The sequence below is a fragment of the Marmota marmota genome, unplaced genomic scaffold (assembly GCF_001458135.2).
Source record: "Marmota marmota marmota unplaced genomic scaffold, marMar, whole genome shotgun sequence".
Taxonomy (NCBI): domain Eukaryota; kingdom Metazoa; phylum Chordata; class Mammalia; order Rodentia; family Sciuridae; genus Marmota; species Marmota marmota.
The window spans coordinates 11,156,086-11,172,722 of NW_025999943.1; the positions used below are offsets into that span (position 1 = coordinate 11,156,086).

At 36.6% G+C, this 16,637-nt stretch overlaps 2 protein-coding genes across 17 annotated transcripts in view; both read left to right on the plus strand.

Annotated features, from left to right (window-relative positions):
• The window catches only part of LOC107153800 (zinc finger MYM-type protein 5-like), a 33,198-nt gene extending 26,641 nt beyond the window's left edge, over nt 1-6,557 (plus strand). For all 16 annotated transcript variants that reach the window (XM_048801441.1, XM_048801448.1, XM_048801446.1 and 13 more), the window contains one exon: nt 6,502-6,557. In XM_048801441.1, coding sequence (XP_048657398.1) covers nt 6,502-6,542 — 41 coding nt within the window. In that variant the 3' untranslated portion in view covers nt 6,543-6,557. The remainder of the gene's footprint in view (nt 1-6,501) is intronic.
• Nucleotides 6,558-8,672: 2,115 nt separating this feature from the next.
• Nucleotides 8,673-10,064, plus strand: LOC107153799 (zinc finger MYM-type protein 5-like). Its single transcript, XM_015499352.2, has one exon. The coding sequence runs from the start codon at nt 8,763-8,765 to the stop codon at nt 9,513-9,515; it is 753 nt and encodes a 250-aa protein (XP_015354838.1). The 5' UTR covers nt 8,673-8,762; the 3' UTR covers nt 9,516-10,064.
• The last annotated feature ends 6,573 nt before the right edge of the window (nt 10,065-16,637 follow it).

Consider the following 16,637-nt stretch of genomic DNA (forward strand, 5'->3'; position numbering starts at 1 on the left):
TTTTTTTTTTTTTTTTTTTTGAGACCATAGCTTTTTATGTTGTCCGGGCTGTCCTGGAACTCGTCCTGCCTCAGCTTTCCCAGTAGCTGGGACTATATGTACGTACTACCATGTCCAGATCAAATTGGGTTGCCTTTTAATTGCTAAGTTGTTGGAATTCTTTAAATATTCTGGATACATGTTATTTGTTAAATAAATGTATTCAGAAGATCTTCTTTCAGTCTGACTTGTCTTTCATTTCTTAATGTTGCTTTTGAAAAGCACAAGGTTTTACTTTTTATAAAGTTCAATTTACTACTTGCTTTTCTGATTAATGTTTGTATCCCATTAAAGGCATCTTTGCCTACCAATATTACAAAGATATTTTCCTACATTTTCTTCTGGCTGCTTTCTTTTTTGTAGTGCTGGAGATTGAACCCAAGGCAGATTCTCTACCATTCCAGCCCTAGCTTTTTAGTTGTAAGTTTTCATTTTTAAGTCTGTGATATATCTTAAATTAATTTTGTATATGGTGTGAGGTATGGGTTAAGGAATTAATAAATTACATGATTTAAAGATATTAAAAGGTTTCAGTGATCAAGGCATTATGGTATGGTATTAACATATAAACAGATCAATGGAATAGAAGACAGTCTAGAAATAGAAACACATATATAGTCAGTTGATTTTTTAATTTTTGCAATATTAGAGATTGAACCCAGGCCTTGTGCATGCTTAGGCAAGTGCTTTACACTAAGCTTTATCCCCAGCACCAGTCAGTTGATTTTAGAAGGTACCAAATTATCTTGATGAGAAAAGCAAGGATTTTTTTTTTTTTTTTTTAAACAAATGGTGCTGGCTGGGTGCCATGCCATGCCAACACCTCTAATCCCAGTGGCTCAGGAGGCTAAGGCAGGAGAATCATGAGTTCAAAGCTAGTCTCAGCAAAATGCACGGTTATAAGCCACTTAGTGAGAACCCTGTTCCTAAATAAAATACAAAATAGGGCTGGGATCCAGTGCCCCTGTGTTAAATCCCCTGTACCCTCCCCCACTGCAAAAAAAAAAAAAAAGTTGGGGGCCTGTGGATGTGGCTCACCGATCTGTTTGTTTATATGCCAATACTATACTATAATGCCTTGATTACTGAAGCTTTTTAATATCTTGAACCTCTAGGTTCAATCCCCAGTACCAAAAAAAAAAATGCTGAAGGATTGTTTTCACTTGTATGGAAATAAATTTGTTTTTAGTTGTAGGTGGACACAGTACCTTTATTTCACTTATTTATTTTTATGTGGTGCTGAGGATCGAACCCAGGATCTCACACGTGTGTGCCATGGAAATAAATTTGATTCCATTTTATTCCATATACAAAAATTAAGTTGAAGTGAATCAAACATAACTAATATTTTTAATCCCATTTCACTGATAGGATTTACATAGTTAGCTTTAGGAGGAATTAACCCTCAAGTGCTAGGTTTATTAAATAGAACAAACAATAAATACCGATAGTTCACTTTTAAGTTTTTCTTCCCCCCAGGATAAATGTATTTTATTATTAAAATAAAATAAGAGGATGGTTAATAGCAACTCTTTCTTTTATTATTTATTTACTTATTCTAATTAGGTATACATGACAGCAGAATGCATTTTGATTCATGGTACACAATTGCTTAATTTGTTTTTCAGGGAAGACTTATGCTATCTTTATGTATACTGTTCCTAATATTCATCAATGCTTTGGGAGGTGGCCTATAGAAGAGCATAGTGAACAATTTGATAATAGATGAAAAATTTTTTAAATGTTATCTTTTAAAAATAGTGCATGAAGGAGTTGGGGATGTGGCTCAAGTGGTAGTATGCTTGCCTGGCGTGTGTGAGGCATTGGGTTCGATCCTCAGCACCACATAAAAATAAAATAAAGATATTGTGTCCACCTAAAAAAACTTAAAAATACTTTAAAAAAATAGTGCATGACAAAAGTAATATCTGGGGCTAGGGTTGTGGCTCAGTGGTAGAGTACTCACCTAGCACGTGCAAGGTGCTGGGTTCGATCCTCAGCACCACATAAAAATAAGTAAGTAAAAAATAAAGGTATTGTGTCCAACTAAAACTAAAAAATATTTTTTAAAAAAGTAATATTAGGGGCTAGGGTTGTGGCTCAGTGGTAGAGTGCTCACCTAGCATGTATGAGGCACTGGGTTCAATCCTCAGCACCACATAAATGAAAAATAAAGGTATCGTGTATTATGTTCATCTGAAGCTAAAAAATAAATATTAAAAAAGTAATATCAGAAGGTGTACAAATTGGCAGATACATAGTTCAAATAGACAGCAGCCTTATATCCACATTTTTAATTTTTTTCTTTTTCTGTACTGGAGATTGAACTCGGGGGCTTCACACATGTGCTAAGCAAATGCTGTTTACATTTCCAAACCTTTTCATTTTATTTTGTGACAAATCTCACTGAGTTAACCAGACTGCCTTCAAATTTGAGATCCTTCTGCCTTAGTCTTCTGAGGTGCTAGAATTACAGGTGTGGGCCATTGTACCTGTCTCAGACTTTCTTGAGTAACTTCATTACCTACCATTCTAATCCCCTAGAAGAAAGTCTGAAATACAGTATTTCATTTTTGAGTAATGCAAAGTAATTCACAGTCACTTTGCAAACAGGCATCATATTCTGCTATACTACAGAAGTTTCAAAAACATGCTTTACAACTTGACAAAGACATCTGAAAACATCTTTGTGCATTGTGATATGAAGATCTTAAAACTGAAATCTTGCTGGGCACAGTGGTGCATGCCTGTAATCCCAGTGGCTCCAGAGGCTAAGGCAGGAGGATTACAAATTCAAAGCTAGCCTCAGAAATTTAGCAAAGCCTTGTCTCAAAATTTAAAAAAAAAAAAAATTAAAAATTAAAAAAAAAAAATTGGGGTTGTGGCTCAAAGGTTAAGTGCTCCAGCTCAATACCTGGTACTCCACCCCCCAAATTAAAAAAAAAAAAAAAAAAAGCTGAAATCTTGCAATTAGTGACTTTTTGTTGAATCACATACATAGTCATAAAATGTAAAGACTGAATCTCCACATCTAAGCCACTGGTTCTCAATCAGGGGTTGATTTTGACCCCTTTGAGGGCATTTGGCAATGTTGGGACATTTTTTTTTACAGTCTTATCTTGAGGGATGCTGCTAGCATCTAGCGGATAGAAGCCATGGCTGATGCTAAACAAACATTCTGTAGTGAATGTGAAATAGTCCCTTAAAATAAAGGATACTGCCCCAAAAAACTTGTAACCAAAGGATATGTGGGTAGGTGGGTACTGTATATGGTGAGTCTGGTGAGAGGAAGGAAAACTAAATTTTGGTCTTTCTAAGCTGGGAGGAAAAATCAGTAGTTAGAGATACAAATAAGTTACTAAAAGATGTGGAAATAGTAAGGGACCGTGGCTGTAATTTAGGAATAGAGCGCTTGCCTAGCGTGAGTATGGTCCTAGGTTTGATCCCCAGCAACACACACACATACACCAAAAGAAAAAAAAAACCCCACAGTTTAAAAGCTGTATTTTTGGTTAACCCTAACTTTGCAGAAAGGGGAAATGAGTAGAGGGATAGAGGACTGTTATTTGTTTTAGTTAACTTGGTTTAACTAGTTGGTTGGTTGGTTGGTTAGTTGATTGATTGATTGATTGATTGATTTTTGGTACCAGAGATTGAATTCAAGGGCACTTGACCACTGAGCCACATCCCCAGCCCTGTTTTGTATTTTATTTAGAGACAGGGTCTCACTGAGTTCCTTAGCACTTGCTTTTAATGTGTACTATTGCTTTCAATAGGAATATATAATTATACACATCTTATCCCCAAAGGTCATAAATTTTCAGTTTAGTAATCTCATGAGTAGCAAACCTAATAGATTTTTGTTTTTTGAGTTGGGGGGTCTCACTGTTGCCCAGTTGGTCTCTTGTTATTGTTTGGGTTTGGAATATCCCCTCAAAAGCTCCTATGTTGAAAATGTGGTCCCTAGTGCAGCAAGGTTCAGAAGCAGGGATTTTAGACATTGATTGAAACATCAACAGTGGAATAATCCATTTGATAGATTAATAATTTGAATGGTGGTAATTGTAGGTAGGTAGGGCATGGCTGGAGGAAGTAGGTTCACTGGGGGCATGGCCCTGGACACTTTATCTGACCCTGGCCCCTGCCACTCCACACATACACCCCACCCCTCTGCTTCCCAGCTGCCTTGAGCTGAACAGCTCAACACCCCGGTATTGGAATACCTGCCATGGTATTCTGCTTCACCCAGAACAGTGGAGTAAGCCAACGATGGACTAAGTAAGATCTTTGAAACTATGAACCAAAATAAATTTTTCCTCTTTTAAGTAATTTTTTTTTTTTAGTTGTAGATGAACATAATAGCTTTATTTATTTGTTTGTTCGTTTGTTTATTTGTGGTGCTGAGGATCAAACCCAGTGCCTCACTCATGCCAGGCAGGCACTCTACCACTGAGCCATAACCCTGTCCATTGAGAACTGTAAAATCTCAATTCTTTACCAAGAAATGCAGGAAGGAAAGAGAAAAGACCTAAACTTGGGCTTTTGTCTCATTCAGTAGCCCTTCCAGTCCCATGGTTTTGTTTAACATATTTTGATGATTTCCAAATACATATTTCCAGTTTGTATTTCTCTCTTGAGTTTAGGCAAATGTATCCTTTTATACTCTTTCTCTGAATATTCTACATATATCTTAGACTATCTTAAACCTGATTTCCTTCTTTCCCGTATCACTAACTGACGCCATGATCCAATCAGATGTTCATTCTTTACTTTTCCTTCTTCCTTGATCCCCATGGCCATTTAATCACTTACTAATTCAGATTCTATTCCTAAACATGTTTCACTCAATCCTATTTCTAATGCTATAATCCTGACATAGTTACCATCATTTCTCGCCAGACTTATCACCATGGCTTCTTGACTGACCTGTACTTCTATTCTTACATACTTACTGTTGGAAATTCATAACAAAATCAGAATAGTCTTTCTGAAGTACAAATCTATCATTTATCTGCCTTTTTCTTTTTACTTCTGTGCTGCCATGTTGCTTTCAGAATTAAATGGTGTTCAGTTTGTGTTATATATAGCTAAGAGGATAACATTCACATCTCATACATCTTTGTTATTTTGAACCATTTTTGCATTTTATTATATTTCTATTATTATTTAATTGACACCAAAATAGTGTGTTTTTGGGGGCTGGGGATGTGGCTCAAGCGGTAGCACGCTCACCTGGCATGCGTGCGGCCTGGGTTCGATCCTCAGCACCACATACAAACAAAGATGTTGTGTCCGCCGAAAACTAAAAAATAAATATTAAAAAAAAAATAGTGTGTTTTTATTATAGATGTCAGTTGATGGCAATAAAATAAAAATCAAAATTAAATTTGTCTGATAGACTTGACATTTTGGTGAAAAAGTATCAATGTATAACATTCTGCTTTGAATTTATAGTGTTTAATATAACATCAAGGGGCTGGGGTTGTGGCTCAGCGGTAAACTGCTTGCCTAACATGTGTGAGGCCTTGGGTTTGATCCTCAGCACCACATATAAATTAATAAAATAAAGGTATTATGTCCAACTACAACTAAAAAAAAAATTATTAAAGAGAGAGTGTGTGTGTGTGTGTGTGTGTGTGTGTGTGTGTATATATATATATATATATGAAAAAATAATCTGGGGGGCTGGGGCTCAGTGGTGGAGCACCTGCCTCGCATGTGTGAGGCACTGGGTTCTGTCCCCAGCACCACATAAACACACAGTATCTTTATTCGTTTTTGTCCACAACTAAAAATATATTTTAAAAAAAATATGTGGGCTTGGGTTGTGGCTCAGTGGTAGAGCACTTGCCTAGCACGTGTGAGGCACTGGGTTTGATTCTCAGTACCACATTAAAAAATAAATAAATAAAATAAAGGTATTGTGTCCATCTATAATGAAAAATCTAAAAAAATGCTGAATGATTTCTCTGATTTATGGATGCTAATTCATAATATGCTACGGGGGTGGGTGGGTGGGAAGATTAAATGAACTCTAGATAGGGCAGAGGGGAAAAGGGGAGGGAGGGCTAGGGAGGAGACATAGGGGTAGGAAAGATGGTGGAATACGATGGTCATCAGTACCCTAAGTACATGTATGAAGACATGAAGAATGTGACTCTACTTTGTGTACAACCAGAGACATAAAAAGTTGTGCTCTATATGTATAATATGAATTGTAATGCATTCTGTTAAATAACAAATTAAAATTAAAAATTTTTAAAGAAAAAATAGTAATATATGTGCTTTTAAGAGTCTAAGAAGTTCCAGACTAGCCTGGACAACATAGGGAGACCGTGTTTCAAAATAAAAGTATTTCTAAAATTGAGAGTTCTCTCATGTCATACATGTGTGCATGTATGGTATTGAAGGAATTCTTTTTTTTTTAAGAGAGAGAGAGAGAATTTTTTTAATATTTTTCAGTTCTCAGCGGACACAACATCTTTGTTGGTATGTGGTGCTGAGGATCGAACCCGGGCCACATGCATGCCAGGCAAGCGTGCTACCGCTGGAGCCACATCCCCAGCCCCTTGAAGGAATTCTTTATGGCAGTTTCACTGCTCCAAGTAATTGCTGTTTTGTGGGGTGTGGTGGCACACACCTGTAATCTCAGCAACTCAGGTGGCTGAGGCAGGAGAATCCTAAGATTGAGGCCAGACCGGGCCACTTAGTAAGACTGTCTCAAACTGAAAATGAAAATTGTTGGGGATATAGCTATATATGAAAAAATAATATAAAAAAAAATATATATATATATATATGAAAATTGTTGGGGATATAGGTAGCGCACCCTAGGATCAATCCCCAGTACCACAATGAATTAATGAATTTTAATTTTATTGACCTTTACATGAATTTTATACAAATTTTATTGGGATATAATTAACATACCCTACAATTTGCCAGAGATAATTTTATTTTATTTAATATTTTTTAATTATTTTTTTTAGTTGTAGTTGTACACAATATCTTTGTTTTTATTTATTTATTTTTTATGTGGTGCTGAGGATCGAACCCAGAGCCCTGCACACGCTAGGAGAGCCCTCTACCACTGAGCCACAACCCCAGCCCCCACCATAGATAATTTTAAAACATTCTTACCACTAAACCCCATCTCTTAAAAGTCAATTGCAAGCTGGGCGTGGTGGCACATGCCTGTAATCCCAGCAGTAAGGGAGGCCTGAGACGGGAGGATTGCAAGTTCAAGCCAGACTCAGCCTTGGTGAGGAACTAAGCAACTCAGTGAGACCCTGTCTCTAAAATAAAAAGCAAAATAGGGCTGGGAATGTGGATCAGTGGTTGAGTGCCCCTGAATTCAGTCCCCAGTAACCTCCTACACAAAAATCAATTGCCATTCTCTCCCCCCCAACACACAAATCCTAGACAACTAAAATTTACCTTCTGTCTATAAATTTGCCTGTTCTTGAAATTTGACATCAGTGGACTTAAAATGAGGTATTTTCTAACAGACTTCTTTCATGTATGCTACTGTTTTCAGGGTTCATCTGTGTTGTAATACCTATTAGTACTTCATTTGTTTTTATTGCCATACTGTCCATTGAATGGCTAACACTGTATTTTCCTACCCATTATTTGTGACAGACATTAGAATTATTTCAATTTTTTTCTCTTAGGAATACAATTGCTGTGAACATTTATGTGTTTTTGTGTGGGCTTATGTTTTTGTATTTACCTTGGGTGGAATAGCTTGGAATAGAATTACTTGGTCATGTAATGACTGTTTAAACATCAGAGAAACTGGCATACTTTTTTTGTATGTTTGGTACCAGGGATTGAACCCAGGGGCACATAACCAGTTGCGGAGGGCCTTGCTAAGTTGCTAAGGCTGGCTTTGAACTTGGCATCCTCCTGCCTCAGCTTCCCCAGCTGCTGGGATTACAGGCTTGCACCACCATGCCTGACAAACTGCAACAGCAGATACATCATTTTATATTCCCACCAGCACCTTAGGGAGGTTCTAGTTGGATATTTTCCCCAGTACTGAGGATTGAGTACCAGGCCTTCCACAGGTTATACAAGTGCTCTGCTACTGAGCTATATCCCCAGCCTTTTTTTTTTTTTTAAGTTAAGGTCTTGCTAAATTTCCCAGGCTGGCCTCCAACTTGTGATCCTCCTGTCTCAGCCTCCATAGTATCTGGGATTATAAGTATGGATCACCTCCCCTATCTAGTTCTCTACATCCTTATCAACATTTATAATTGTCTGTTTATTGTAGTCATCCTTATAAATGGGAAGTGGTGTGCTTTATTGTTTTGATTTGCATTTCTTTGATTGCTAATGATGAGTATCATTTCATGTGCTTATTGGGCATTCCTATATACATTAATTTTTGAAATGTTAAGAATTTAAGGGCTGAGGCTGTAGCTCAGTGTAGAGTGCCCGCCTTGCATGTGTTAGACACTGGGTTTGATCCTCAGCACCACATAAAAATAAATAAAGATATTGTGTCCAGCTACAACTAAAAAAAGAAAAAAAAAAAAGAATTTAAAATGGGGGGCTGGCATTGTGGTTCAGTGGTAGTGTGCTTGCCTAGCATGCGTGAGGCACTGAGTTTGATTCTCAATACCACATACAGATAAGTAAAATAAAGGCACATCAACAACTAAAAAATAGTTTTAAAAAAAGTTTTTAAAATGAAGTTGTAATCTCTTATTTATTCTCAGATGACAGAAGCAAAATCAAAAGCATCAGCATTAGAAAACAGAAAAAGGAATGCCATCAGAGAAGAAAATGAAAGAAAATTATATGGATCATCAAATACACTTTTGGAAAAAATAGAAGGAATACCAGAAAAAAAGGAAAAGAGTTTGGAACTACAGGTTTCAGCAGAATGTACCCCAGATACATTACTGAACAAACAGAATGTGAATTTACTTTCTTCCATGTCAGCCATAGCTGATAAATTTCAAGAGCAACTGGAAAACAAAACTTCAGAAGATTCCATTATACCAGTTGTGCTTTCTGCAGATCCAGGTACATGGCCCCGAATTCTGAATATTAAACAACGGGATACTCTTGTTGAAAATGATCCACCTCAAGTAAGAAATTTTAACTTTCCAAAAGACAATACAGGGAGAAAGTTTTCAGAAACTTATTATACACGAATTCTTCCAAGTGGTGAAAAAGCAACTAGATCCTGGCTACTTTATTCAACCTCAAAAGATTCTGTGTTTTGCCTGTATTGCAAACTCTTTGGAGAAGGAAAAAATCAATTGAAAAATGAGAATGGATGCAAAGATTGGCAGCATTTATCACATATTCTTAGTAAACATGAAGAAAGTGAAATGCACATCAATAATAGTGTTAAGTATTCAAAATTAAAATCTGATTTGAAAAAAAATAAAACTAATGAAGCTGGAAAACATAGATTCTATGAAGATGAGAAGAATGATGGTGTACAGCTATTGTATACTTAACATACCTGATTTGGATTTTGACATGACAGTGTCTTAGCATTACTCAGAAAAGAGCTGTACCATAAGTTAGTACCCTTAAGTTGTGAGTCTCCTATACAGAGTAACTTACAACAGTTCATTAGCAATAAGTATAATAGCAAATAGTCAAGAATGTTCCTATTCATATCTACAACTAATTGGATTCAGTAGTTATTATCGCAGATTTTACTAAGTATAGTTTTCAATTGTCAGTCTGTCAATTCTCATGTTTTTAAAATTGATATTTAGGAAGTGTCATGTTTACAAGGAGTTTAATATTCCTGGTTACTATGAAAAAGAAAGGAAAGACTTGAAATTATTAATGCCATTTTGAATAAGATACCTGTGTGAACAAGCATTGTCATTAAAGTAAAAACATTGTTTAAGAACAGAATGGAATCTGAAACTACAGCTTTTTACTGTTAAACCAAATATTTGATTTATTTCTTTTGAACAAAACATTTTTCTATCTGAGCAAAACAGCATTATTTCTTATATTAAATAAATTAAGATGACTAATTTGCATTTTTGTTTTATATTTTTGTTAAAAATTTAATTTGTAAATGTTTAGCTTTTGTTGTATGAGAACTATAAACATAAAGAATATATTCCTATTTTTTGTTGATTCAAATATAAGAAATATTAAAATAAAAATATATCAAGTTAATTTTTCTGTATTGGGGGTAGTTTGTTCTTCCTGTGAAAGATGACACTCTCTCTCTCTCTCTCTCTCTCTCTCTCTCTCTCTCTCTATATATATATATATATATATATATATATATATATATATACATACATGAAATTTGAAATAGATTTAATTTTTTTTTTTTTGATACGGTCAGCTAGTGTCCTCATCACTATGAATTTAGTAATTCTTTTTTTTTTTTTTTTTTAAATCAGGAATTGAACCCAGGCTACATCCTTATCCCTTTTTTATTTTTTATTTTGAGACTGGGCCTCGCTAAATTGCTGAGGCCAGCTTTGAACTTGGGATCCTCCTGCCTCAGCCTCTCAAGCTGCTGGGATTACAGGCATGTGCCACTGTGCCTGGAAGTAATTCTCTCTCTCTTTTTTTTTTCCCCCCTCTCTGATGCCAGTTTTTTGTTGGTTAGTTGGTTGGTTGGTTGGTGGTGCTGGGGATTGAACTCAGGGCCTTATGCATGTGAGGCAAACACTCTACCATGTGAGCCATATCCCCAGCCCCATCTGATGCCAGTTTTATCATATTAAAATCTTACATATACTTGGGCTTATACTTTCAAGGCTTTTCTTGTGAAACAGTTGTATTTGATAAGAAGATAACATTCTTTTCTTTTTCCCCCTCCCTGTGGTGCTGGGCATTGAACACAGGGGCACTCTACCACTGAATTACATCCCCAGCCCTTTTTATTTTGAGACAGGGTCTCCCTAAGTTGCCTTAAACTTGTGATCCTACTACCTCAGCCCCATCAGAATATCTGGGATTATAGGCACACACCACTATGTCTGGCCCCAATTTGTTTTATAAAGCCAGAAATAGCCAGATGATAAATTAAAAAATCAGATAAGAATGAAAAATCTACAACTAGAGGCTGTGAATTTTGTGGTAGAGTGCTTGCCTAGTATGCTTGAGGTCTTGTTCAATCCCCAGCACTGCAAACAACAATAAACAAATCTGCAACTAAAATGCTTAATAATGAAATATTCTTCTCAGAACTCAGAAATAAGACCAAGATGATCAGTATTATCACTTCTGTTCAGCATTCCTTGGGATTCTAGTCAGTTCCACAAATAAAAAAATATTAAAAATAGAATAAATTTACTTTCACTGGACATGTCTATATACAGAAAACCCGAAAGACTGTGGCAAATTAAGATTAATAGGGAATTTGGCCAATATATTAAAAAATTAATTGTATGTATTAGGAATAGAGGAAATTAAATATTTTTTACAATAGCATCTAAAAAATCGTATATAGGAATAATCTTTGTGAAGTTTATGCATAGGGGCTGGGGATGTAGCTCAAGCGGTAGCGTGCTCGCCTGGCATGCGTGCGGCCCGGGTTCGATCCTCTGCACCACATACAAACAAAGATGTTATGTCCGCCGAGAACTAAAAAATAAATATTTTTTAAAAAAAGTTTATGCATAATCTCCACAAAAGCCTATTAAACTAGATTAAAGAAAATCTGGGATCTGGGGATTTAGTTCAGTGGTCCAGCCCTTGTGTAGCATACATGGAGACATGGGTTCCATTAACAGTACTGGTGGGAATGTGAGGATGAGTAAAGGAAGAAATATACTATATTCCTAACTTTGAAGACTTAATATTAACATCAAGATGTCAGTTCGTCCAATGCTGGTCTAGATTCAACACTATTGCAGTAAAATCGAATTTATTTATTTATTTATATATTTTTTGTACCAGGGATTGAACTCAGGGGCACTCAACCACTGAGCCACATCCCCAGCCCTATTTTGTAGTTTATTTAAAGACAGGGTCTCACTGAATTGCTTAGTTCCTTGAAGTTGCTAAGGCTGGCTTTGAACTCGCAATTCTCCTGTCTCAGCCTCCCAAACCACTGGGATTACAGGCGTGTGCCACTGTGCCCAGCTTTTTTTTTTTTTTTTTTTAATTTAAAACAACAGAAATTTATCAAATTTGGGGTGGAAAATGATCAACTAATTCTGAAATTTATCAGAAATGCAAAATCTTAGAATAATAATAGGTAAGACATTCTTGAAATAATACATTTAGAGGCTGTATCCCTAGTCTATCATATCATAAAATCACAGTTAAGTCTGCTGTTGTTATATAAGTATAAACAAATAGATCAATTAAATAGAGAACAGAAAGCCCCAAAACAAAACTATACATATATAATGACCTGACTTAACAGCAAAGGCATCATTGTATTTCAGTGATGAAAGGATGATCTTGTTAATAAATGGTGCTAGATTAATTGAATATCCATATGAAAAAGTAAATGTTGGGCTAGGGATTTAGCTCAATTGGTAGAATGCTTGTCTCCCACACACAGGGCCCTGAGTTCAATCCCCAGCATCACAAAAATAAATAAATAAATAAAATGCTGATTCCCATGTTACACTATACAAAGAAATTTATCTGCAATTGATTATAGACCTAGATATGAAAAGTAAAGTTCTGTAAGAAAACGAGAAAATATTTTCGTAATCTTGGTATCAGCAAGAAGGTCTTAAGGGAGACCCAAAAAAGCAGTAATTATTTTTTTAAGAGGATTGACAAATTGGCCTTCATTAAAACTTAAGAACATCTGGAAGGTGGCAGTGGCTTCAGAGTTTTGGATATTCTCTAATTGCCATTAAAAAAGCAAATAGAAGCTGTGCATGGTGGCATGTGCCTATCTGTAGCCCCAGCTACTTATGAGTTGAGGCAGGAAGATCCCTAGGAGTTGGAGGTCAGCCTGGACAACATAGACACCTATTTCCTAGGTGTCAAGATTTCCCCTCAAGCTAGATGTGGTGGCGCATACCTATAATCCCGAACACTCTTCAGTAATTTGGGAGGCCAAGGCAGGAGAACTGCAAGTTTGAGGCCAGTCAATGCAAATTAGACCATTTCTCTAAATAAATTAATTAATTAAATAGGACTGTGGATACACCTCTACATGTGTAAGGCCCTTGGTTCAATCCTCAATACCAGGAGGAAAAAAAGATGTTCCCACAAAAGGGGATGGAGACAATCACCAAGGACAAGTTCTGAGTGTTACCAGCTGTCTATATAGGAGAAAACAAGCAAAGGGCATTTGATGAATATGAGAATAGAAGAATCCCAAGAGAGGCAATAGATGTTCACTGAAAGGTCCAGAAGGTCAGTTTGAGAACAGCTGAGACAAAGATCTTCTCTTAATCCAATAACTGATTAGTATAAGGAACTCAGAAGAAGACCTTATAAAGTCCTGAAACTGAAGAGTGAAGAGTTCCTTTCAGGACAAGAACTTTTTTAGAGCAATCAAAATTGAGCAGGTTAGAAACCAATCAAAGAGGTTTTGGATAAAAACATTACAAGGATAATAGAGGTTATCTTAGAAAGCAGGTTGACAAAAGATTTTTTTTAATACTATGCGAAAACAGACCAAAAGAACTCTGAGATACAACAGCTTTTGAGTTACACAGCTTAATTTGGGGAAAATAAATTTGCCTTCAAGTGAGCAACAGAAAAAATATCAAGGCCAAACCCTATGCAAAATTAAAAGACAAGGGATGGGGTTGTGGCTCAGTGGTAGAGTGCTTGCCTAGCATGTATGAAGCACTGGGTTTGATCCTCAGCACAGTTAAAATAAATAGAAATAAAGGTATTGAAAGAAAAAAAGCAAACTCTTAAAAATTAAAAGCCACAAGAGACGGGGCTTGAGGTATATACCTCAGTGCAAGAATGCATGTTTATTGTGTATAAGGCCTTGGGTTCCATCCCCAAGACCACAGAAAGAGAGCTGGGCACAGTGGCACACACCTGTAATCCCAGCAACTCCAGAGGCTAACACAGGAGGATCTCAAGTTCAAAGCCAGTCTCTGCAATTTAGCGAGACCTTAAGCAACTTAGTGAGACCTTGTTTCCAAATAAATATAAAAAGGGCTGGAGATGTGGCTCAGTGGTTAAGCGCTCCTAGGTTCAATTCCTGGTTTGGTTGGATGGATGGATGGATAGATAGATAGATAGATAGATAGATAGATAGATAGATAGATAGATAAAAGGGAGGGGAAGAATAAAAGAACAGAAAGAGATAATGAAATCACACCAAAAAAATTCTCAGAAAGCATCACAACTGCAACATGTTACTTCAAAACAAGGTACATACTACATACTTTGAAATGTACCAAAAAATAAGATGGATTAATGAATAGATGGGTAGATAGATATATGATAACGCAAGTATAGATACATGTAATCAGCAGATACAGGTATAAGTATACAGGGGTTTGTAAAATTATTTTCAACTGATAAAGATTGTGCCGTTGGAAAAGCATGTATATAAAAGGTAATCAATGGAAGAGTCCAAGGCAGAGAAGAGAAAGTGAATGAATAAAACAATAACATAAATACAACATTGGAAGCACAGAGCCACAGCCCAAGATTTTCAAAAAAAAATGAATATTTAAAAGTTTGGAAAACTAAAAAGATATTGTAGATCTCAAGGTCAAGGCCATCTGGGCAACTTAGGGAGATGCTGTCTTAAAAGGGTTTGTGGGGGCTGGAGTTGTAGCTCAGAGGTAGAGCACTTGCTTAGCACATGTGAGGTACTGGATTCGATCCTCAGCACCACATGAAAATAAATGAATAAAATGAAAGTATTGTGTCCATCCACAATTTTAAAAGTATTTTTTGAATGGTGGAGGGGTGGGATGTATCTCAGTTGTAATGCATCACTGGGTTCCTTCCCCAGTACCACATACATAAATAATAAATAAATAAATAAATAAATAAATAAGGCTGGGCTGGGCGTATACTTTAGTGGTAGAGCATTCCAGGTTCAATCCCCAGTAAAATCAGAAAAAAAGAAAAAAACAGAGGATTGTAAAATATAGAAAAACTATTTGTGATTCTCTAACACGATTAAGCTCACCTGAATAAAGATTTGGAAAAAACAAGTAGATGTTTCTAAGATATGTGGAGAGGATATTTTTCTTTTAGAAACAAGTGTCAACTCTGAGATGGAGATTTATTCTAATGGAAGCGAACTTGATAGGAAACCCCCAATCTAAATTTATCACTAAGTCTTATGCTGGTCATGGTGCCCCACACCTGTAATCCCAGAGGCTTCGAGGCTGATACAGGAGGACCTTGAGTTCAAAGCCAGCCTCAGCAACAGCAAGGCGCTAAGCAATTCAGTGAGACCCTGTCTATAAATAAATACAAAATAGGGCTGGGGATGTGGCTCAATGGTTGAGTGCCCCTGAGTTCAATTCTCGGTACCAAAAAGGAAAAGAAAAGAAAAAAGGACTGGGGAGGTGACTTAGTGGTAAAGCACTGCTGGGTTCAATCCCCAATACTAAAAAATAAACTAAATCTTTGTTACTCTCTATTGTTAGATCGACAACAAATATAAGGAGATTTATGGAGGTGTATAAAAGGAAAGTGATCCATAGTTCTGTAATCTTCATATTTCTTACAAAATAACCTTTGTTAATTACTACTGATTCTGGTTTTATACTATCTGGCTGATGTTTGCAAAAGGGTTGAAGGTGAGGACTGGGGATATAGCTCAGTTGGTAGAGTGCTTGCCTATCATGCATAAGGCCCTAGGTTCAATCCCCAGTACCACAATGAAAAAAAAAAAAAAAAAGGCCTGAAGGTGAGCTGGGCATGGTGGCACTCACCTGTAATCCCAGTTTCTCTGGAGCCTGAAGCAGGACTTCCAGTTCTAGGTGAGTCTGGTCAATTTAGACAGACCCCATTTCAAAATAAAACATTTTAAAAAGTTTGGGGGATATAGGACAGTGGTAAAGCACTTGACCTTGCATGTGCTAGGTCCTGGGTTCAATCACCAGTACTGAAAAAAAGAAAGAAAGAAAGAAAAAAGGCTTGAAGATGAAGAATATATGGAAGGGCATCAATTAAAAGAATCTTCACTTTAATCATGCTAATACTTCAACAGTGTAGTTACTTCTAATGGTAAAATCTGTTTTGCGCCAGATGGGGTGATACACTCCTGTAATCCCAGTGGTTTAGGAGGCTGAAGCAGGAGGATTGCAAGTGTGAGGCCAGTGTCAGCAATTTAGTGAGACCCTGTCTCAAAAAATAAAAATGCTGCCTATGTGTGACTCAGTGGTTAAGCACTCCTGGGTTCAATCCCCAGTACCCTGTCCCTCTAAAAAAAAACACTCCTAGTCTTGGGTACTCTGTTTTCTGTTATAACAGTAAATAGGCTAAGATACCATTTTATCACACAAAGTATCACAAGTGTCATATTTTCTTTTTTGGAAGGATACCAGGGTATGAATCCAGGGACACTTTACTACTGGGCCACATTCCCAGCCCTTTTTATTTTTTTATTTTGAGACAGTTGCTGAGGCTGGCCTCACACTTGTGAGTTGCTGGAATTACAGGCATGCACCACTGCGCCCAGCCAGATGAGGTTTTTG

Excerpts from the sequence above, each read along its gene's own strand:
- LOC107153799 (XM_015499352.2), top strand. The coding sequence starts at position 8,763 with ATGACAGAAGCAAAATCAAAAGCATCAGCATTAGAAAACAGAAAAAGG.